General features: G+C 45.3%; 1 protein-coding gene across 1 annotated transcript in view; it reads right to left on the minus strand.

The window, feature by feature from the left end:
• Nucleotides 1-23,905, minus strand: part of CFAP77 (cilia and flagella associated protein 77) — a gene marked incomplete at its 3' end in the record, with an annotated part of 60,220 nt that overhangs the window by 1,739 nt on the left and 34,576 nt on the right. Inside the window, exons 2-5 of the mRNA XM_080630712.1 lie at nt 22,693-22,792; nt 21,904-22,132; nt 9,306-9,408; nt 7,659-7,754 (exon numbers count right to left, since the gene is read on the minus strand). Coding sequence (XP_080486838.1) covers nt 7,659-7,754; nt 9,306-9,408; nt 21,904-22,132; nt 22,693-22,792 — 528 coding nt within the window. The remainder of the gene's footprint in view (nt 1-7,658; nt 7,755-9,305; nt 9,409-21,903; nt 22,133-22,692; nt 22,793-23,905) is intronic.

Here is a 23,905-nt window from a genome sequence, read left to right on the forward strand (position 1 = left end):
GTGAGGGATGCCAGCTTCTGCCCTCGGCATGAGTAAGTGGGAAGCACCAGGTGTAGGACAGGGAGAAAGTGCTAGCTTAAAAAATGAGAAACCCTCTCCTAACAAGGGCTAGAAATTAGAGTCAAGATAAGGATGTTCTTGGGTCAAAGGTCTTACTATGACAGAGACTGGTGTTGAGAAGTCAATGCCAGTGATGAATCTTCATCTCTGATACTTCATATTCTAAATGATGAACCCAAAGGCACTTCTAGACACAGCTGATGATCTTCACCATTGCTCTGGTGAGGACATGGGCTGTTATGCCAGGATTTTGTCTGAATCATGGATTTAGAGCACTGGCTGTAGCAGGACAGGAACATAGTTTGTAGGCAGAAGCTTGTTGGTTTTCCTTGCAGGATGATGGAAATGCAATGGTTTTCAGCTGCTGATTAGATGCAAAGTTCTGCTGTTGTTCATTGTATTTGTCATTGACAGATTGAAACCTGCAGGACCCTTGCAGCTGGGGTGTTGTAATGTCAGTGCTTGCTTCAAAGAGTCAGAGGGGCAATAGCAAAACACCTTACCATTCCTAAAACTTAAGTATATATTTGGGTGTTCTTTTCATTTGGGTTTCTCAGTTATGATAATGTTTTGAATCTGAGGACTGTAAATGATCACTTATCAAGCATTAGGACAACCACATATGTGTTGCAAGCAGCAGCACGTATGTTAATGGAGGACTAATAAATAACATGTGAGAGACAGAAAAGCTAAGCTGGTACAGGGAAGGCAGAGCTCCCCTGACAGCAGCAGAACACATACTCCAGAGACCAACCAGGGTTTTGTGTGTGCTATTGATGTTGGCCTTGGTGAGGTAGGTGCTGGGCACTGTGAGCACCCTTGGGTGGTCAGTAAGCTTAGCTACTGGGTGGAAGTGTTAATTAATGTAGCCAGATTAAATGGTTTGTAATGATTTGTGGGAGGTGTTGAGAAAGAGCCCATAAGAAGGGCTGAAGCAAGTAGCAGGCAGTACCAGGCTCTCCTCCTACCCTTGTAGAACCTATACTTGGCTTCAGGGAGATGTAGTTGTACCTATTCCTCCTGCAGCACCCATCTGGCTCTGCCTGCTCCTCAGAGTAGCTTCCCAGCCTTGTGCCATTTTTCACTTTAACAACAAAGCAGCACCTAGCCTCAGCCTAGTTTTTCCATCATCCATTCGACTGAATCCTTTTAGCGGGTGACAAAACACTTTCTTGAGCTCTCTTTATGGGAAACCAATCTCTACTCCTTTTTCAAAACCTCCCTCATTTACAGGAGTCTAACAAATCCTCGGCCTTTTAAATCCTCTCCTGTTTGTGTTTTTTTTTCTTTCTTCCCAAAATCAACAGTTCCATGTTTGTAGATATTTTTTCAGGGGGAGGGAATAAAACAGACAATGTGAAGAGAGGTAGGGTGTACATACTGATGCACGCCGTGCCGAGCATCCCCATACAGACAAAAACCCCACGTGCGTGCACATCGAGATGCAAATGATTTCCGTGAAGCTATCACTTGTAAAGCTTGACAGAAAATAATGAGAAACACTAAATCTTTTATAAGGTCAACACTCAAGCAGCTGTCAAACAAGAAAAGAATTTAGCGAAAGAGCCGCAAAAACTTCCATCGCCTCATTAAATCCAACAGGGCCGGGGCCCGGTGTGGTGAGGAGGCACCGGGGCGCCTCCGTTTTGTGTCAGTAATTTGTGGTGGAGGAAGAGGGAAGACGAAACAGCCAGCGCCGAAGGGGCCTTGGGGGAGGCTGGGGAATCGTTAGTGCGCCAGGAGCGGCCTCGGCTCCTAATTGGAAGCATTGGGCATTATCAACGGAGGATTTGCCTCGGCTCCCTGACAGCTCTCTAGGCCTGGAATGATAGCCCACTTGTCAGTGTAAAAGACCATTAAAAACAAACCATTTTGATTTAATTGGAGGCGGTGTGCTGGGGGCCCAGGTGAGACGCTTCATCAGCTGATGTTGGCTGCTGATGCCTTTTTCCCCCTGTATTGATGGCTTTCTTTTTTTCCTCCCTTTCCTTTCAAAAACTGTCTAGGAAAGAGAAAGAGGTGCTGAAAGATCCTTCACAGCTGCATTGAGAGTGGCTTTCAATAGGGTTGTCAACAAATGCCATGACAAGTTAGAGAGAGGCAGATACTTTTAAAACAGACGTTATTTTGTCCAAGATGAGCTGTGCTTGGAGGTGTGTGTTGGATTATTAAGGTTACAAATACTGTGGCTTTTCCTTGCATTACTTCTCTTAACTGATTTAATGAATGGGGTTAGTTTTTTCTCTCCCCATCTTTCTAATTCTAAGAACATAGGGAAAGGCAGGACAAGGGAGTCTGGGCTAAATGATCCTTATCTACTTCAAATGCAGGAAGGTTTCAAATAGTACTTTTGGCTGCTGTATTTAGTGCATCACAGAGATTTGGAAGGTTTTTTTGCTACCTGAAAATAAGGGTCACAGATGTTTGCTGAAGTTCCCTGGTCACTTGGTCTGTACAATAGGATGAGTAAAGGAAAGTTAGCTCACTGGAGCTGCAACCTAACATGTTACGCCTCTTGGTAGATGTCCTGGTATCAGACCAGAGTGGCAGTTTTCATACTGACCTCATGTGTTTGAGATTTGAATCCTGAGCCTTTTCATGCCAGGCAGAAGTTGTACTTCAAACTAAGTTGTCTGTTGGTAAATAGCATCTTAGGAGAAGGCAGAATAGGTCCATGAATGAAATCCCAAGTCCATCTAAAAAGCACTTCTGTGGATTTGTGTGTGAAACAGTAGGTAACACTGAAAGCGATGGTTGGTGTTCACTCAACACTGTGTGTGTGGTTTTACCCTACTGCAGGCACCCTAGATCTGTTTCTTTATGTGTGAATGCTCCGTAACAGCAATGGGCATTGGTTACCAACAGTTGCTTGTGCTGTCTTTGGGCACCCAGGCTTGGATGTAGATGAAGATGGTGCAGGGGTGGTGTGTTCCTGTGTCAACTGGGAGATGTTGGAAAGCAATGAAAATGGCAGAGGAATGATGGGTTACCATGTCTTTCAGGGAGACACAAGGAAGTGCTGAGCATGGCAGAGGGCAGCATTAGGGTGTGATGAAGAAGTTGAGTGTCCAGGACACATGCCAAGGGATACTGGAAAGGCTGGACCATTGAACAGCCACCAGGTGATACTGATCCATCTGAAGGGAGGTTTGATCTGGTACCATGGCGGCAGAAAGCTCTTGAACTCATTGCTGTATTACTAACTGCTATTTAAGCCCCTGGAGACAAGTTTTGGAACACTTCAACTCCATGAAATTTTGTTGCCCTCAAACCTGGGGAGATATGAACACCATATCTGGGAAGTCAACCCACTGTGTGTATTAAACCCAGGTTATTTAAACAGAGTCTATGGCTTTTCTGACAAGACAACAGTTGCAAGATTACATGAGCTGTGCTTGTCAGTTCAGCTCTTCAGACAAAAATAGAGGTAAGGCATTAAAAAGAAATGTGGAACATTTTTGTGTGTATGTGTTAAACTTCAACTGTTAATTCTGATGAAGGATCAGGCTGTGAGCAGATATCGGATCCCTGGTGAAAATCAAATCCTGGAGCCCAGAATTTTGCTGCAAAGTTTATACAGTGGGGATTCTTCTAATTACTTTCAGTGGAAATTTACCTGACAGAGCTTTCCCAGGTAACGCAAGGCATATGCGGGAGAGCCGCTCAGCTGTTGACAGAGCCTTTGATTTAGTGCCAGGTTGCAAATTAAGTCTTTTGCCAAGGTACCCGAACACTTGCTCGTCAATTGCTTATCGCTTATTCATATTGCGCATTGAGTGCAGCCTGTTTCATCTGCTGGGGAAGGCAGTGTGTGTTGACAAAAGTGTTGTCCAAAGTTGCTGCGTTTTCTTTCCTCCCCCTGTTTGGTCAAGTAAACAAGACTATTCTCCTAAAAAGCCACCCTGTCCAAGTTGGAATTCTCTAATGAGCAAAGGAAAAACCCTGGTGTGTGTCAGTGACACGCAAAGCATGGAGCTATTTTGACACCCGGGTGAATTGTGTCTTACACTGCTGCTGTGTGAGGTGGTGTGTCCTGAATCCTTCTGGTTGACTTGACAGAATGCTGGCAATCTACTGCAGAATGGCTAGCTCTGACTCACTGGTTTGGATTGTGACTATCAGATATTCTGATGGAGGTAGCTGGAGCCTCACCGTGGACTGGGAGAAGTAAGGTTGTGGGGGTGCTGTATTTTAGGCAACAACATCATCTCCAGAGTTTGATTGATGTCATTCTGCCTGGATGCGTGATGAGTAGTGATGAGTAATGCATGGATAGGATACATCCCATGAGCACTGGGGACAGGAATATACTTATGTCCATGCTGGGTGCCTGAGATACAGAACCCACAGAACGTAGTCCCACATCTACAAATAAATGAAGTCTTGGTCCATAGTCTCAGCTGTGTTGGCAAAATCTGAGCTCAGGAATCATGTCACTGCAGGCAGAGCAAGGCAGAGGCTGTTTGTCTTGGGGAGGGCTGACTGAGGAAGAGGAGGGCAGCGAAGAATCTTGCTGAGGTGAGCAAGGAGTTAACTTCTGTTTGGTTTTGTGTAAGAAATCTCCAATTCAGCAACTTTTCCTAATGAACTGCCCATCAGGATAAGACTGTCTCCCTGTGACCTGTTTGTCTCAGCGAGCTGGAGGGCCCAGGAGACCACAAGCCAGGTCAGTCCTCCAGAGCGAGACGTGGAGCAGGAGCGATCACCCAGTATGGGAGAGCCTGTAAATCACCCGGTTAGCTTAACAGTGTGGGTCATTATTCTAAAGCAGTGGGGCTGAAACCTAAATCCAAATGAGAATATAGTCAATTTGTCTATACTTTACTGACTGAATGACTATGTAATGTCATGCAGGCCTGGCAATGCAGGGAGCAAGCAGAGGCAATTAGTGGGATGGCAAAGCTCCTTTGTTTTCTTGTCTTCCGCTTCCTCTGCATGCTCTAGCATGGGGCCAGGAGATAGTCTTGCAGGGAGAAAACCCAGATTAACAGGCAGTATTAACATCCATGCTAAGTTTCTGCAGTTCTCTGTAAGGGGTCAGGATGGGAATAGAAAAATCCTCATTGATGATTTTTATGGGTCTAAAGGAACAAAATCTCATTTTCCTGCTACCCCCTGCTACAATGACCTCAACAGCTGGGTGCTCTGCAATGCTTTTCCCAGGCCCAGAGCAGGCCGGGCTGAAAGGCATCATGCCAGATGACAGGGGTAACTGAGTGACAAGAAGGGCAAGTAGCTTAAGGACATATCACATCCTTGCACCAGCCTCAGGTCACATGGAAAAATAGTCTAAAGTAGGGCTCTGATCAGGGATGTGGAATCTCTGAATGTGATTCTGGGCAAACTCTTGCCCAGAGTTTGAAGTTGTTCTTAGGTAGTGAGCACTTTCTGTAATAGCCAGAGCAGGTCAGTGCCATTGAAGGCTGGAAATAATAGGTAGGAGTCTGCTAACAAGCTTTCTGTGAAGTGATATTTTTGTGGCTGCTCTTCCTACCTCTTTGAGCAGTAGGATGAGGGTGTTATATGGATTAAAGACAGTATTTTGGTAAACTGCCTACAGTGGTTAGTGCTAACTGCTGGCCTTCACAGGGCACTGGCTTTTGAAAGAAATAAAGCCATAAAGTAGTTATCCATGACCATAGAAAAGCTTGAGAAAAAGGTTTCATGAGGACAGAAACACTGTAAGAACAAGGTCCTTCACTTCTTTGGAGCACTGCTCTCTATTGTCACCCTCATAAAGGCAGAATTGATAGTGACACCTGAAGACCCTGAGTTTGGTTGATAGGTTGGTCCAGTTTGTCTTTCAAGACCATTCTACCACCAACTTTACAGAGGTAGTTAAAGCACAGTTTGGTGGCTACCGAGTGACTTTGGAACCATTAACTTTTTGAGGGTTGTTATTGCTTCTAATTGGGTAAACATTTATGGATGTTCAAGAGAACTTACTTTCCTATGGAGGAAACCATGCACTGAAACTTAAGTGAGTAATGAATTTCCTGATCCAAGATCTAACATGGGCTGTGCCTGTTAGATCTGCAGCTGGGGAAAGGCAAACCTTCTAGGTTAACATAATGAGAGAGGAGGAGCACAGAAAATCTGCAGGGGCTGTGCAAAGTGAGCTGTCCCTCCTCCCCAGATGCTGCTCCTGGGAAGGAAGGGAAGAGGAGAGGAAGGAGAAAAGAAGAGAGGAGAAGACTCAGGGGTTTGAGAGTTGTGTCTGAGGGAGAAACCCAACCACAGTCATGGATGAAACAAAAGGGAAAGCATGAAGAAAAACACAGGCTGAAAAATGAATAGTGATGGAAAGGTCTGGGGTGAGAGGAGCTCTAAAGAGGAGGCTTGCCCCAGTATCTCGTGTGACTTACACAATCTGTTTAACAGCGATCGGTCATGTTCTTTCCCTGACACTAGCTGCAGCAGCAGCTCTGTGCTGACAGGCAGTGGGGAATAAATGATTACTGACATATGCTAATCGGACAGTCTTAGACAGGGCGTAAGAGGAATACATCAAGGTGGTGCAAAACACATTTCTTGGTTGAAACTCTCCAACTTGTACAAGTAAATTAGCTTCAGGAAGTCACAAGCCTTCTTTGTTGTCTTAAACTGCAGTTAAAAGTCAACAGCATGGCAAAAAAAATAACCCCATCAGAACAAGTGCTGAGGCAGAGGGCTGAAAAGCTCTTTGCAGTGGTATCTATCAATGCCAGGTATGATTTTGGCCACGCAAACTCCCTGCAGGGTTTCAGTGTTTTCAGACTTCCTGGAGTCTCCTTTCCATTCTGCTTGCCCAACCCTTTTCCCTTCCTTCCTGAAATACCCCCTAGCTCTTCACTTGAAGTTTCCCTGTAATTTACACCACAAACATGGCTAAGAGAAAACAAACAGCTACCCCAGAGCATAGCAGGATGCACAGATGAATTCAGGGAGCTGTTTAGATCTCATTGCCAGAACAAGAAATCTTCACCTTAGCTCTTATTTGGATCAATTAAAGGAAGTGTCATGCACATCTGTAACCTGGCTAGACCCTCTGCTCAGTCTCAGGGTGAATATTGTCAATCAGGTAGTTTAGAGAGGTTTCAAAAGTGCAGGCATTCTGGAAAGCTATTTCTTGGGGTGAGAAATCCTTCTTTCTGATGTGGTTTAAATTGGTTATCATGGAGCTGGTAAAATGGCAGGCTACCAAAATGTATGTTTGGCTGTTCTGCTTGTGTAGGGTAGTTGTGGGAATACCAGCAGAAAACAGAGTCCAACCCAGTACTAACTGTAGGATATAAAAAGATGCTTTTCATTTCCTGAAAAGGCATGAAAGTGCACACAAGTTAGAAAATAAGTCAAGAAACCCTTATCTGGATATCTGCTGCCTTTCTTCCAGGTCTTATGGCTGCAAAACGTACCTCACCCTGAAGTCCCAAACAGGCTGATGTTTGAAGGTATCCAGTGCAGGACCATTTAGGTTCTGAACCTCAGGGAGTTCTGAGGAAGAACCTCACGTCTACCTTCATTGTGTACTAAGGTATCTCCCATCCAGACCCTGTGTGTTATCAGGGCATGTGGACAAGGTTAGAAGGTGTCTCTGAGTTCAGGTAAGTGCTCCGTACCTTCTCCAAGCTGGGCAGGTGCCAGAAGGACTCCTCCTTTGGAGGTAGTGGGTTTTTTCGCAGGACTGTGGTGCGGGTTTCACGCACTTTCTCTTTCTGTAACCAAAGGTAAACAAGAATGAGCTGAAATGGCTGCAGATCTATATACATCAGGATAGTGTCATGATGTATAAAGTATATAGGCATATATAGGCAGTGTAATGATACAGAGATGAACAAGACTAAAAGTCTCTTTGGATGGATGATCACAAGTGCCTGATTTGGGTGGTTTTTCATGTCTACGCAGCCAATACTGATGTCGAAAACGTGCTGATGCGACAAACATGAGCAGCTTCCAGCTCTGTGTCTTCTTTATATGGCTTCCCAGTGAGATGACTGCTGCCTGTGCTCTGAGCTAGAGCAATGGCTCATCACTAGCTGAGAAAGTCACTTCCACCACCCCCACTACAGAAGGGTTTCCTGGCTGTCCTGTATGTTGCTTTCTGATTAATTGCAGCTTGCAGTGCTTGATATTTGCAGCATGAGCCAGTGCAGGTACCTGGTGAATGTTTTAGCCACTGTGTGAAACCTTAGGCTCTTTGGTCTAGGATGTGGGTTTTTAACTGAGTAATTGATGGCTGTAGGCTTTGGGAACTTGATGGAGGGAACCTAGTGAGTAAAAACATCTATCATTAATAGAAAAGGTAGGGATGCACTTTTGAGTGCCCTAGGCTTGTGTATTCATTAAGTAGCTGCTAATTAAGAACACTGTATTCCTGCACTTCAACTATAAAGCATAGTTTGTGATGGCAGTAAGCCCATTGAAATTGGTCATTACCATATTAGCTCAACTCTTCTTTGAGCCATTAACTAATAAAACAGTCATTGGCTGCTTTTAAATGTTCTTACAATATTGGCTTGTTTAACAGCACAGCATTGCACTCTAACAACTGCTCTGGGTGCTGGCATCAACCACACCGTGCCAGGATCAGGGCTGATGCTAGTCCATTTGTTAGTTATTCCATTGCTTTGTCCACTGTCACAGAGCTGAAGCTGTCCACAGGGCAGCCTGCAAAGCTTCTGCCATGAGTATGACGTAAACACTGAAGATAGTTTGAAACTTAATTCTTTGTTACAGCAGGGTGTTTTAGTATTGTAGCAATGGAAAAAGAACCAGAGCCTCTGTTTTAGTTGATAGTGGGAATTTAGCTGGGCAGCGTGTACCCAGAGGCATATTGATGCAGACAGATGCTTGATGATAGATAAAATAATATCTCTGTGGGACAAGTGTCTAAGCTTCTGAAAGGCCTTGGCCAAAGCACTGTTGCCCTGGAGAACTTGCTCAGCTCCCATGTATGGCTTCAGATACAAAAATACTTAACCCCACGTCCCAGAAACACCACCTTCTCTTTTGTCTCTGTAGCACACACATTGTGACTTGCATAACTGGTGTTTGCCCTTACAGGGGATGCTCTGGCTGAAGCCAGGCTCATCTTATCTGGGAAGCAGCTCATCTTTGTTAGGTTTCACCAGCCTTTTAGTAGTCAGGGAGGATGCTTTCTCAGCTGAAAGCCCTTCCCATGGCTGGGGGAAGCCTATCCACCGTGAGGTTATGCCTGGCAGCAGTGCTATGCACAGCAAGGGAAAGCACTGCTGGAATATTATCACCTTTTTCTTTTCCCCACGCTGGGCTATTGTCAGGGCTCTCTGCTGCTCCATCCACAGCTGCTGGTATCTGTGGTGGAGGAGGTCAAAAAAGGGAGTGCAAGACCTGCAAAACATTGGAAAGAGAACAGTATAATCCCTAGTGTTAATATCTCTTTACCTCCCCATGCTGATTCATATCTCTGCTCTTGGAAAGTGTGACTGGTGAGAATCAGCCACTCTAACACTAGAAAAGGCCTTTTCTTCCTCAAGAAAGCCTTGAACCCAGACTCATTTCCAGTTCATTTTGCACAACCTGCACACCCTTGTGATAACCTGTAGCATAATTGTGCTAGAGCATTGCCCAGAATCAGCACAATTTCTGTCTTTGCAAAACCCTCCACAGGGTCCATATTACCACCTCTGCTCAAGCCCCCAGTGTGCCAGAAGCACAAAGCACCACAACTGTTGCTCAACTTTGGGCCCTGCTATAGCTCCAGGAGAACATTTCCCAGCTGGTACCTGATGATGGGTAATGGAAGCACTGAATGGAGCAATGTTTGGAAGCAGGGAACTGGGCTTTTGCATTGCCACCCTGGGGCTTATAGGAGCAGCTCTGGCTGGGTCCCCTCCAGGCTGACACAGCTGTGGAAGAACCACTGGGTGCAAAGTAGGTTTTGCTAAAATAACACTGTTTTTGCTATTGAAATATCACTACTGTGGCATAGCAAAACCCACAAACACATGGAATGACTGATTGAGAGCAGTAAGTGCTGTCCTTAGTCCAGCCTGAATAGAGATAAGCATAGACTCAAAGTAGCCAGGCGTCTGCAGCAGAAAGGGGAGCTGGAATGCTAAGCCCTGGTCTAGTACCTCAGCTGCACAGATATATTTGCCCCTTGAAGCAGCATACCAAGGAGCATCCTGGTGCTCCAAGCAGCAGAGAGGTGCTACAGATGACCATGGTTCAGTAAAAATAAAAAGCAGTTGCTTGCTGGCCGGTGTCCCGCTCAGCTGCTCTGAGCTGGTGTTAACCTGACCAGCTTGTGGCAGAGCTGCAGCCTGAAATGGTTGAGTCCTGCTCCTTGCAAGTGGGGATACTTCATCAGCATGGAGGGCAGAACTGGCAGTGGCAGCAGCAGGGTTCTTGCCTTGAGGACAGCTTATCAGTTATTGCTGTGGTCCTGCTGCTATTCTTTCCTGCAGAAGCGAACACTTGAAGGTGATGGAGGATCTCAGCCTCAAGTTTTATTGGTCCTTGTCCTTGCACACCTTGCTGGGGATGGATTCTTCCATCTCAGCAGCAACCAGGGACTGTGGAGCCTCAGTTCTGCTCCCACCTGTAGCTCTTTCAGCTGCAGCTCCTGTAACAGAAAGGCAGTGCTTTCCCTGCCTGTTCAGACCAACTGGAAGACATTGGGGGACAGAACTAGCTGCTGGGCTGCTTCTGGGCCACCATCTCCACCAGAAGGTCATTTTCTGTAGACAGCCCATGTGCCACAGGGTGAGCTGGTGCTTTGTGGCTTTTGGCAGGAGTAGGTCAAAAATCAGTAGCAGCCAGCTTTTAGCAGTCTGGAGAATCTTTGACTATCGCAGAGGGCACCAGCAGCGCATATGCAAATAGTAAGTCTTCCGTTTCTTGTTCCTTTACCCCTGTGGTGACTTTTATTACTTAATTATTGCACACCACATGCTTCAAAACAGCCTAATCTATGGTCGTGTTTTCTAATGATACTAGATGTGCAATCCAGCAATATACATCCCGAGGGGGCATTCATATCAGAGGAGACATCCTTCTGCAGACCTCCTATTTCATAGATCACATGCTGCAGGGCTTTTCAAAGCTTTGCTTACAAATCAGCTGTGCTGCTTCAGATTGTTATCTGGAGACACCCAGTGCCAAAGGTGACACCCGACATTTACCCTTTGTTGTCCTTTCTTCCCCTCCTTTCCTTCCAGTTTGGCATTTCATACTGATCAGAGCAGGGCGAAATATTTGCAAAGGATGAAAGATATGGCAAACCTGTGGTCAGGTGTCTTATTTTCTGGATAGGTCTGCAGTATTATTGCATGGAGTAAATCTTGGGATTTCTGGCACAAGCATATGGTAAGCTTTGCACATGGGCTTGTTTCCTTGGCCTGTCCTTTTGCTTTCCAAGGCAGGAGCTTGCCTGGTGTGCAGAAATAGCAGGGAGGGACATAGGAAAACATTGAGCCTTTGTGTGTAGTGTTTGATTATTGATTTTTGTGGTAGCTGAATGTGTTTTCACGTCTCTATGGAGGTGACTTTTACCATCTCCACTGGACCAGCCAGTTGGTGACTGATTAGTCCACAGCTGGCTTGTAAGTAAATGCTTGAAAGGACACATTTGGGTTGATGCTCTTCAGAGATCCTTCCCTGCCGTGTGATTAATCGCATTTAAGTCCTGATCCAGCAAAGTATAGAATCATGCCTGCAATGATACACGCATGAACTGCCTCTTTGAAATCAGTGGGAATGACTCGTGTGCTTAGTTATGCACGTAAGCTCTGGTGGGGCTGTAGGACATGAAGCTTCATCTGTCTTTTCCTGCCTCTTGTGAGAGAAATGCTGATGAAGTGGGGAAGAACAGGGGATATCAGGTAACACACTTTGACTGAAGTTACTGGAGAAATTTCAGCGAGGTGGCTTTTTCTTTGTAGGTCAAACACTGATCTCATTGGAGTGGATGGGGAATTTTGGCCTCGATATCAGTGCCGCTTGGAAGTGTGACAGGATTTCTCATTTGTAGGTGGCCTTTGGGAAAACGTCCTCTTGCCTTAGTGTTACTTAAGGACAGGAGTAAATGGCTTGTGTGTTCTGTTTCCTTTTGTCACCCTGCCCAGATGTCACTCCTCTGAACTGGGAGGATTTTGCTGTCATCTGTGGATGCTGTGGGGAGAGCAGGGGAAGCATCCGCTGAAAACAATTATTGTTGGGTTAAAATCCATCTCGTTCAGAGTAACTCAGATCTCCTTGTTTTGGCACAACCACCCTGCCACAGACAGGAAAGGGAAAGAAGTTCTGATAGGATGTAACAAATTATTTATAATTGTGGAAAAAAATAATCAGATGCTTCCTTTTGTAGTCAAATAGTTGGAGCCACTTCTAATGCTGACATTTCCTAAATATTTTAAGATTTATCTGTGCACATTTTCAAAACTATTATCCCTGAAACAGTTCCTGTCTCTTTAATAGACTCTCTGTCTAATTTACTTTCAAGAGTCGGGGTACAGACCTATTTTCAACTGAAATGACAAGCACCTGCTAACTTGGTTATACAATGTGGTATGCAAGTCTGCCAGAAATCTCCTAGAAAAGAAGCTGCAGCCTCCTAATAGGCTATTTTACTGTGAAAACAGTGTTAAAAAGTATAATAAAGTATTAACAATATTAAAATAAAACAGTGTAGGCCTTAAATGTGCTACAAACTAGTTAAATCTATTCCATTCAATATGAGCCTTCAGTGCTTTGCAGCTGATACCTCAGAGCTGGGATTTATCTAAAATGAAGGCACCAGGGACATGCAAGAGAAATGGTAATTATAATTTGCAAACATTAGGCTGACATTTTTTTTGTGTATGCGTGTATGAATTCTGACAGCTGTGATTTGTGCCATGCCAAATAGTGTTCTATCGAGCTGGGAAGGGCTCACTTTCTAGCAGGCCCTCCTCAGAGCAGCAGCTCATTAAAACTTTGGAGAAGAAGTTGCCGAAAACAGGAAGGCGTCAGAACCATCTGAGGGACTTTTGGTACATGCTTGTTGAAAGGTGTTTGAGAAGAGAGCCTTGGGTCTGACAAACTGGAATTTTAGTACGCCTCTCCGTTCACAGTGGGGCAAAATAATTGGTCATCAGTGACTACTAATTTGGTTTAGTAGCCAGAGGCAGTTTTTTTTCTTCCCAGAAAATCAATGACAGTGCTGAGGTCTGTTCAACGTGATTCAGCTCAAGACGGGTCCTCATTTAGCTCTTGATGCTTCTTCCACTGGAGACAGCTATTTTGTTAAAATGAAATTAAAATCTAGCTATAATACTCGGCTCCGGAAGCAGCACCCGTCAATGCCATGCTGCTCGTGAGGTTTCAAGGTTGTCAGTCTCCCCTCAAACTTATTTTCAGAGGTTTATATATCAACTGGAGTTAAAAAAGAAAGGTGCTTGGCAAAAGTGGATACAAAGGACTTTGCTCAGGAAGGAGGTTTATATCAGCTTAAAAGGTGCAATCAATTTGATTGCTAAGCTGTGCTGTAAAATGGTAAAACTTGACTTGTGATAGCTTTTTTTCTCGTATAATTCAAAAGCATAGGGGTTTGTAAATATTTTAGTGCAAACTTCAGCCCTTGGGTTTTCCAGGTAGCTTTCCAGCCAGGGCAGAGAGCTGCACAGCTCCTGCAGCACTCTTCCTGCTGCTGATCAGGACAGGCTCCAGTGGGGAGCAGAGCAAGGGAGCAGAGGACGTGCACAGGCACTGGCTTCCTGGTGGCTGTGCAGATGCTTGGGCAGCACCAAAACCACTGCTCTGATTTCAGTGGCAGCAGGATCTGGCCCTGTGTGGGTGCTTATGCAACAGATAAATCATATAATAGAATATTTTACAGTTGTGATATTAAAACTGTGTTGCAACACCACTGCCTATCCTGAAAGTTTAACCCTTTCTTGAATGATCAGTGAGGTTTCAGGGGGTTTAGCCCTTGCTGACGCCCTTCCGTCTAAGATGATGTGCTTCTGTTGCACAGCAAGGATCTGTCTGTGGGGTCTTCAGTCCAGAGGGGAGACAGCTATAGGGGCACCACCTTTGTGTTCCTTTCTTGTGTACTTTATGATGGGAAGGGCTTGTCCTGGGGTAGTAGTGTCCATAAAGATCTTTCCCTGCTCAAGGCCAGGTCAGACAAATCCATTCCATTTGGTTTCTTATCCAGAACTAGTTTGGTCTCCAGCATCTCTGGGGTGTGTGGCTCCTTGGTGCAGCTTATCTTTAGCACATAAAGCACAAGCTGGGGTCTGTGATTCTGCTTGGGGCCTTGGGTGCTTGGCACCAATGCAGGCAGCAGCATGGCATTAATGCTCAGGTCCTTCTGCCCTGAAAGGGGGCTGATAGCACAGGAAAATTCTGATTATAGTTTCCTTGTGCTATATTGTCTCCCTTCCTCCCTCATTACTAATGGGCTGGAGTTAGCAATCCATCTACCATTAATTTGTCTCCAGCAGGAATCTGGGGTATGATTACAGCTCTGGCCCTTGTGTGAGAGCCCGCACAGCCCTGGTATCCTCCTGCAAACTGCCTGGCTCTGCCTTGCCTTAATTGTTCCCCTTTGGCCGGTTGGACCCGTCTCTTTTAACAAGGGCAGTGAGGAGGGCCGAGGTAATTGAAGCACTTAGCCACACTCCCAAGCATTGCCTCCTGCAGCTCATTAGGAAAGAGGCCGCTGGGCTCTTCATTATTTCTTTTAATTGTTTGTGGGTTTTGCGTAACAGTGAATGGCAGTAGAGGGATGTGCAGTTAGTGGTGAATTCTTGACTTTGAAATTTGTATAAAAGGTCACTTACAATTTGTTAACGCTTTCACAACAGCGAATTCAATTAGTGGCTCTGACTGCCCCTGCACATAAGTGTGCGGGTGTGTTTGTGAGGAGAGGAAGAGATGGTAAAACAAGCAGGCTGTGAATGTAAAAGCTCTTCGTTTTCCTAAGAAGCCTGTAGACTATACAGTAAAGTTACAGCTTTATGGTCCTCTAAATAAGTCCTGGCAGTAAACCCATGGAGAGGCCTGAAAGATCATTTTTAAATGATATCCACTTGTCCTCACTTTCCATTAACCACTGAAGAAAATAACAAGAGAAAAATTGGTAGAAAACACTTGGGGACCAATTTTTTTTGCAGTTTTTGGGCTGGCAAAACTCTCACTTGAAATAGTGGGTCCTCCATCCACACAGCAGCTGCAGGATCCGTGCCATCAAAACACTGATTACTCTGATTTTTCTGAAGCTTCTTTACAATCCTTGTAATTTGGATGAGGAAATAACAATATAAAGTGTTTCACTGTGGGCAGCCAATGAGGCAGTGGCTTCTTGTAAGTGTCAGAGGATGTGTTATTTTGCTCAGAGGGCTCATACGTATAGAACAGTAAAAAGAATAAAATCCATTGTAAACATGCACTTTAAAAGATTTATCAGATGCTCATAGCTGTACTTAGGAGTACACATGGTTACAAGAGCACCAATTTGCTTTACTATTCCCTCCCAGGCCAAGAGTGAGATGTATACTTGTAATGGTCCTAAATGCACACACGGAACACATCTTGCAGTGAGGATACCAAGCCAGCTCTTGCCCATTAAATAACTGGGTTCACAAGCTGGAATTTGTGTATTAGCATTGATTTTTGGGTTGCAGGTAGCCTTTGGCTGACTTAACTGAAGATGATTTAGTTTGTCTTCAACACATTTGTCTGCTGTTACCCTCAGAAAGTCAGGTGGGAGGTGATTACAGGACAGAGCTATTCTGCCTGGAGGTCTCAATCCATGGCTGAGTGAACAGTGCTCAGGCTGCAACCATCAACAAATGCAAAACATTCTGATGAGTAAAAAAAAACAAGGGGGAAAAAAAAAAGGCCCACAAAGCTGAGAAAAACAAATCGAAGAGCAAGGTCCTCCCCTTGACCTCCATCCCATGCTTGGATCTCCCTGGCTGGGTGGGAACATTACTTCGTTTGAAAGGAAAAGATGACAATGAGGGCTGGAAAGCTTTGTTTTCACAAAAGAGACTCTGTGGTTATTTTGCCCTGACTGAGGTTTTCATTGCACAGACTGCAAAAGGAGAAGTTTTCCAAGGGAAAAAATGTCCACTTGTGGCATGAAGTAGTTTTAGATGGTAAAAGTTTGGAAGCAATTCTTCAGCCAGTCGTAATCAATGGAGATAAACACATGAACAACAGCCAGTTGAGGGAGTAAATTACTTTCCTGTTCAGTGTAATGCAATTGGTAATAAGGGATCTAAGTCTCTTCCTTTAGATCTTTTTTTTTCCCAGCTCTGTGGCTGATGTGCAGGACCCGAACCTTATGTAAAACCATGACTTGGCTGTTTGTTTTCTTTAAAGCTGGGAGACGAAAAGCAGTCAGAAACTGCTAAAACTGCAGTAACCACACTGAAGGAGACCCAGTACCATGGTGCACTCAGGGTGTTTTTTGGGAAGGGTTCTGCCCAAGGAGATGCAGCCACACGGGCACAAGGCAGCGTGATCCAGGCAGATGTGGCTGGGAGCTCTGCAGTAGCTGATGTACACACAGCGATGCGAGCACATACCCAGCCTGGAACACCTCCCGTAGAAGGAAATTATTCTTGAAATAGCAATTCTTATCTCAGCAATGTGAGAATGGTGGCAGAAACACAAAGTGCCTTTGCTGTGGAACCGAGTAGGATATGCAATTATCTGGACTGATGGGAGTCCTATATTTTTTAACTTGGTTGCCTTTTTTGGTGCCTCAGCCTGACAGTGATTCCAGTCACTGTGTTACATTTTTACAAGTTGTTTTGTCAGAGCTCAGGTATTACTTTTTTCTAGAACTTTTGTTTGCCCCAATCTTGGACTTTTTGTGGTTTCACTGTGTCTTTATTTGTTTGGCTTCTAGTGATTGTGAATCAGATGTGGGCTTGGTTGAATATTCGTCTTTCATGACTGTCCAGTTCTTCCTGGTGGGTTCTTTCCAGGAACACTCTCTGTTCTTCAGTATTGTTTCTTTGGTATATCTTTGCAGCTGGTCTATAGATAGATTAACTTTTCTTTCCAGGGCCATGTATTAATGACCTGAGATGTTCTTTAAGTGTCCCAAAAATAAGCACACCAGGGCACTGTGTGTGCCGAAGAGATGCTGGATATATCTCTGTACTTTTTGAGCAGCTTTCTAAACTTTGGCAGTGTGCAGACACATGGACGCTTTGGGTGGAAAGGCCACTTGCAAAGCAAAAGCAAGAGCATTGAAACCTGCCTTCTTGGGGAAGGTGAAAGATAAGGACAGAGCAGTCAGTTATGCCAGGAAGCTGCAGGGATAGCCAAGGTAACAGCTGAGCTGCTAAAGGCCAGGGAAACAATTGTCAACAGAGCGATAGGACAATTGCACATGATACAAGGAAAAGAGGAGGTACTGGATAACTGATGCTCTTGGCCAATTGTAACAGTTTGAAGAAGAAAGATTGCAGTGACCAAATGCTTTGGAGAGGTGAGTTTGCTGCAGGAACATGGTAAAAGCAGCTGCCAAAGGATTAAAACCAGCTTTGGAGGATAGGAGGTGGAATGGTAGGAGGGGATGGTTAGAAGGAAAATGGGATGTGAATTTCAGGAAAGGGATGGTCGAAGCTAAGGCAGGCAGTAGGGGGGGACCCGGCAGGAGACACAGGATGACAGAGTGCCAGGGAAATCCTGCCAGCACACCCAAGGTCAGCCCAACCTACAGGCCAACTGCCAAGTGGATGGCAGCGTGTTGGAGGCAGGGTTATGGCCATGCAGGGTTTGAAGGAGGTTCAGGTGTAGAATGGCAGAGGATGGCATGTCTGTGCAGTCCTTGAGTCCAGGAATATGTTCTGGGACATAGTATGCAGGATTAGGAAACTCGCACTACTAAGAAACAAATGAAAGCTTTTCTCCAAAAGCAGCCCTGGAAATGCTGGAAAGTGTGCTCGTGCTGAGGACACACACTGCACTGCTAGCTCCTGGGGAGAAAACTTGTGTTTGGGGTACCAACCTTGTGCTGGTGTGTTTTGGCTTCAAACTCCTTGTTGTGACCTTGTGCAAATCAATGTAATTTGAAATCCAGCTGTAGACAGCATGCGTATCTCTGTGCTTACTTCTAGCTCCAAAAGTGACCTTTTAGTGTCTGCTAATTTCAGTGCACATTGAACTTCAGTCAGAAAAGGTGTTTAAGGGATAAATGTGGGTCTGGACACCTATTGGAGTTTCAAAATGCACCTTGAATAACAAGCTGTGTTAACATTGGTGAAAATTCTGGAGGTCTTCAGACTCTGTGTCTTTATATCTCCAATATCATCAAAACACCCAGCCTACTCAGTGCCCTGCATCCTCCCTCTTATAAACCAAGGTAATAACACAAAGAGTGTGGGGGTTGAATACAACTGCTAGTAGAAATGTGGTGGGGTCATTTTTAAAGGGAAGTACCTGGGATTTGGGTCCAGGGTGACAGCAACCCAAATTTGCACACATCTTACGGCTATGTAATGTGCCATGCACAAAGCATGTGGATGGAGGATGGTTTTAGCTCCTAGAGGAGGGGTATTGCCAATGACGAGCACTTTCAATGAAAGAAAACCTATTTGCAGTGGGGATAAGGGCTGGGGCAAGTGAAGCTGAGCGTGCATGCACAGTAACGTGGTTGTTACCCCAGTGTTACGCTCAATGGACATGTGCTCTCTTGCAAATTGTGGCTTACACAAGGCAGCTCTTGTAGAGATCAGAAGCTGGGGCATGAATTGGGGGAGCCTGACTGGAGGATGCCCCATGGGGGAGGCTGGGACCCTACCACATCCTCGTTACTGCTGACCTTGGCACGAGCACTGCCTGCTGATGGATCGGCTACAGAGCTGGACAAGACCCTGGGGAACCACTGTATTATCTATTATTGTCCCATCAGTGCCTCCCCTGACCCCTCCCAGCTCTGAATGCCACAGGCATCAGGGAGGGAATAAATCTCTGTCTGATACTGAGAGAGAGAAGGGAGTGAGAGCAGGAAAAAGGAGAGATGAAAAATGTCCTTTTTATGACTCTCACAACAAAGCTGGCCTCATGATTCGTAGCAAACATTTCTCTGGGAGAAGGGAGGGAGAGAATGGGAGGGAATCAGCAAAAAAGCAGAGCTGCTTCTCTTCCCTGGAAGATGTCCATGGGGAATTAATAGAGGGATATGGGTGACCTTTGAAGGTAAATATCCCAGGAAAGGAAAGAAGCTGAAGCCTTGGAGCTTCAGAAAGCCCACTCCAGTGTCTGACACTGCCTGTGAAATGCTTCATGCAGCACACATCCGCTGTGAACGGAAAACAGAGACATAAGCAATCTGCCATGCTAGAAGGAGCAGCAGGGCCAGGGTGTGATTAATAAGGCACTAATAGCAACCACAGCATTTGTGTTCATTTCTATTTGGGATGATCCAGGACAGCTCTTGTACTTGAGCCTGGGGAGAACTTCTGACCTGGGTGTCTTTAGGAGACAGAAGCCTTTAGCAGTGCAGCCCAGGGGCTGAGGATATGTTGTCAGGGCTTGAGAAGCCTCTGCACGTTATCTGCTGACAGCCGTAACACCACAAACCCATTCCTGTGACAGCTGCCGAGTTGTTTGGCCTTTATAACCCCCTGTGCTGCTGTTCCTGGGGAGGCAGCCCAGCCCTGAGGCTGCACGCTGGCAGTAACTGCAATTCCAGCTGTGAAGAGCAACTGCAACAGGGCTATGGGTGCAGATAGGAGCGTTTGTGTTCTGGGGATTGTCCCAGAGCATTGCTATCATCAGACGGAGTAGCTGCAGCCACTTCAAGTGCAATGGGAAGAAACCTTTGCTCTCTGGCCTTCTCAGCTGTACTGTCTATACACATTGGGGTATGACATGCAGGCCTTTTTCTTGCCGAAAAACATCACTGCACCTGGTGTGTTTATCAAGGTGGGCATTTCTAAATGCAAGGAAATGCTTGAAGTCAGGGAAAAAGACTGTGTGCCGTTGTTCTCTTCTGCCCCAGACAAGCATGTTGTGATTACCTTCCCAATTAGCAGCACTAAGAATACAGTTGCACAGAGCTCAGAGTCTGAAAGCAGAACCAACTTAAATCCACTGATAACCAAATAATTTTTAACAGAGCAGGTCTTGGGGAACCTGGTCAGCTGTGATTAGGAACAGGCTTGGGCTTGGGTAGTGCTCAACAAAGCTGGTATCTTTAACTTGCTAGTCATGGAAAAGTATGTTAAATTCCCACTTTACTGAAATGGCTGTAACAACTCTTTGGTAATCCCAGTAATTTGATTTTGTCTGTAACGTGCTTTTAAAGTAAAGGGATAAATACAATCAGTTGGCATAAAAGGTAGCCATTAAGAAGCAGGCAAGCTGTACTATAATAACTTTAAATTAAAAGCCCTTTCCCCCTACTTCTGCTATTGTGGGGTCTGCAGATTTTCCTTCAAACTTTTGAAACGTGCCTAGACTTCTTACAGGCAGCCATTTAACCTCCGTTTATGAAGAAATAAAGCAAAATTGATGTTGATTTTGGTCTACATTGGGGGATACTTTTGCAACATAAAAGCCCTTTTGCCTGCAATTTGCAGAGCAGCCCTGTCACATTGGTGAGGGCTGATACTGATAAAGATAAAGCTTTATAGCTGGGGCATTTGCAGCTAACAGCAAGCTAATGCTACATTTTCATTTTGATGCAATTAATGTTAATGTCTGCTACGAAAATTGTCATTAAATACCATTTTAAAATCCATTCAATTTGCATATGCAAAGCCCATTTACTATCATGTAAAATACACAGTGCCGTTCATCATGTCTCTTCTCTAGAATTTGTTGCTGTTATTTTTTTGTAGTGATTATTATCCAGCTCTTAAAATGAAACCTAATGTCTGATCCAGACCTCCACAGAGCAAGAAAACACACTGTGCTCTAGCAGGAGCAGGGCTGCTTTGGAACCCCTTTCAGAGGTGTTGAGCATTTGTTTGTGCTGGACTCACACTGGCTCTTCCACGCTGCTGTGCTGTCCAGCCTCCCTCACGCTTCTGTGGAGGGACCTAGAAGTGAGTCTAAGGTGCCAAAGTTCTCCCCGTAGACTCCCTGTTTCCCTATGAGAAAGCAGCACAGCAGGCAGCTGAAAGCTGGAATGCGAGGGGGATGTGAAATGGGTCACTTCTAAGTGCTGTACCTGAACCTCAGGTAGGGCTCGTATGCAGAGTGCTTTGTAAAAATCTTTTGGAAGATACTGAGATGCAGAAGACCTAACTTGGTGTGAAGCCTTAACCAACCTGCTGCATTGCAAGGGTTATGCCCTTCTAGAGAGTTGCTGGGAGAGCTGCATGTACTGGCTCTCCCTTCCAGCTCTTGGATGGAAGCCCAAGAGAGCAGGAAAGGGTTTATTTGCCTCCATTCTGCTGTACTACCAGTTTCTGCCCAATGCAGGGGGGCAAACTACCAAATGGGAGAGGGAAGGATAAAGAACTTCAATTCATCCTTAACTGCACCAGTAGAAATACCAGTACAAACAAGTAGAAATGCTGTTGCTCTGGTTTTCTGACCCTGGGAAGCCATCATTCTGGCTTACAACTTTTCATATTCCTTTAAGTTGAAGGATTTGCCCTGAACATATTTTTAAAAGGCTCAAAGCCCTTAGTGCCACAGGTGAAATGTTGATATATTGTGTCATCTAGATTAGATTTAGGTAGTTGATTATCTGGCACACTGGTGCAATCAGACATGGAAGTGATGCTGTGACTCAGTTGCAGCATGTCCAGGTTCAGGACACCTCTTTTATGGGAACTGTGTTAGCTGGGATGTGTTGGAGATGTACATGTGAGGGTAGGAAGGGATAGTCTTATTCTGAGAAGGGCCCCAAGCCTTCCCCCTTACTGTGTTTTGATGCCATAAGTCATGTCTGCAGGTAGTTCAGGAGGACACTTATTGAAGCGACTGTTTTCATCATCTTTGCACCGAATGTCCTTTGTCTTGTAGTACAAATTATATTCACGGGCTGTGGTATAACCGGCCTTCAGAGCACCGCGGTTCATGGCGATGTAGTCTCGGGGCATCTCCCGAACTAAATGAGTCCTGGGCTTTACAGTGTTCCAATGGCCTATTGCTGGAGACGGAAGGAAACATGAGAGACAAGGAGAAAAAGATCAGGTACCTTGGGTAACTCCTATTGGGGAAGGCAGGCTGATGTTTGTGCATCATTCCCAAGGGCCTTGCATGGTGTGCATGCCTTTTGCCATGGCTTCACCATGGGAGTGAACTTCATATCTTATTCCACTGCATTTCATATGGGGGTATCTTCCATCTGAATCGGATGTCTTTGCACCCTTTACACTGGCTTGCTGAGCAAGTCTGATTTCACAGTGAAATGATTCCCAAGAGCACAAAGTAGGAGCTTTAGCATGGAAGTGGCCATATTATTCACCCTCTGCAGGTGCCATATCCATCTCTGCTTGGGCTCTGTGTGATCCTCTAAAAGCTTACAATATGATAGAGAGACTTTATTAGTCACCAAGCAATTTGGGTGATGTTAATTAAAGTGGGGAACGTTGGATTTCTCCTCCTCCAGCTTGATGAAAAGTATTAAAGAGCACTGGGAAGGAGATGAGATTCCCTGCCAGCATTAGGATTTTGTTGCAGGTCTGTATTTTAGTGGTGGTGTCATACCTTCAGGGACTCCTCCATCTGTCCTCTCGATGTACAACCCATATGCAAAATCAATGCCTGGCAGGGTGTAGCAGTTTCTCTGGGGCTTCCCCAGTTCTGCCTGCAGAAGAGCAAAGTTAAAGGAGAAGTGTAAAGACCTTTCGTGATTAGCTTAAGTCCCTGAAAACATAAATTTGTAACCGAACATGGTCACAAGCACCAGGATTTGAATCCCACTGCACCAGCATCACAGTGCAAAAGAACTGGCAGCCATGAGGCTTCACTAGAGCTGAATTCACACAAGTTTGTACCTAGCCTTGCTGAAAATAGGGATCCTGACTCAATATATACAGACTTGAAGTCTCCTTGTTTGTCTAATCTCTCCCTGGCTGGGATGCTCCACTGTAGTTTCCACTGGGGAGACTCTGTACCAAGTCTTAGCTTTCTTTTTGAGTTATTTCTAAGTTGTGCATCTTCCTAGAAAACTAATGTAAATCTCCCCAAGCACAATCACATTGCCACTCCTGCCTGTGAATAATCAAGACACAAGGCGTGTTGCAGGGGGAGGATAAGGGGAATGAAGGAGGGGGAGCAGAGCCTGGGGTTTATAGCACAGAAAAGAGAACTTGAGCTCAATGACCTCATTTTTATTTAGTTTTTAAATGAACTCTTCCCCAGCCCGTGTGTGTCCCAGCCTGGTGGTGTCTGTGGGATTAGCTGACCTCCCCTCACCCCTTTGTCTCTACCCTCCCATCTCCATGGTGAAGTCACTGCAGGATGTGTGTGCCTTGAAACCTTATTGCTGCTTGAAAGGGAGGTAGGTGGTGGAGGAGGGAAGGGGCGAGAGCCTGGCAGCCTGGGTCTGTGAGCTCCTGCTAGGGGAAGCAGGAGCAGGGTCCTCTGGAACCCTGAGGCATGGTGTGGATGCTTTGGGAGAGGTTATTTTCCATGGAAAGGGTGTTGTAGACGTTTGCAGGTCTTGTTGGGAGTGCTGAAGTCCTACTTTAGTGCTTCTTGCGGTGAATCATTGAACATTAACATTGAGGTGGCTGTTATTACACTCCAGAGTGAACACTCTCTGGATCAGGAGAAGCTGAATCAAATGCAGCCCTTTCTGCAAGGACTGAGTGAAAGAATAAGACTGAAAATGAACCATCTCCACCTTGCCACTATGGCGGTTTGAGGCTGTACAGTGGCTGAAAGGAGCACAGCTTACAGTAGCTGCTTGTATAGG

Source organism: Psittacula echo, assembly GCF_963264785.1.
Source record: "Psittacula echo genome assembly, chromosome: 16".
NCBI lineage: Eukaryota > Metazoa > Chordata > Aves > Psittaciformes > Psittacidae > Psittacula > Psittacula echo.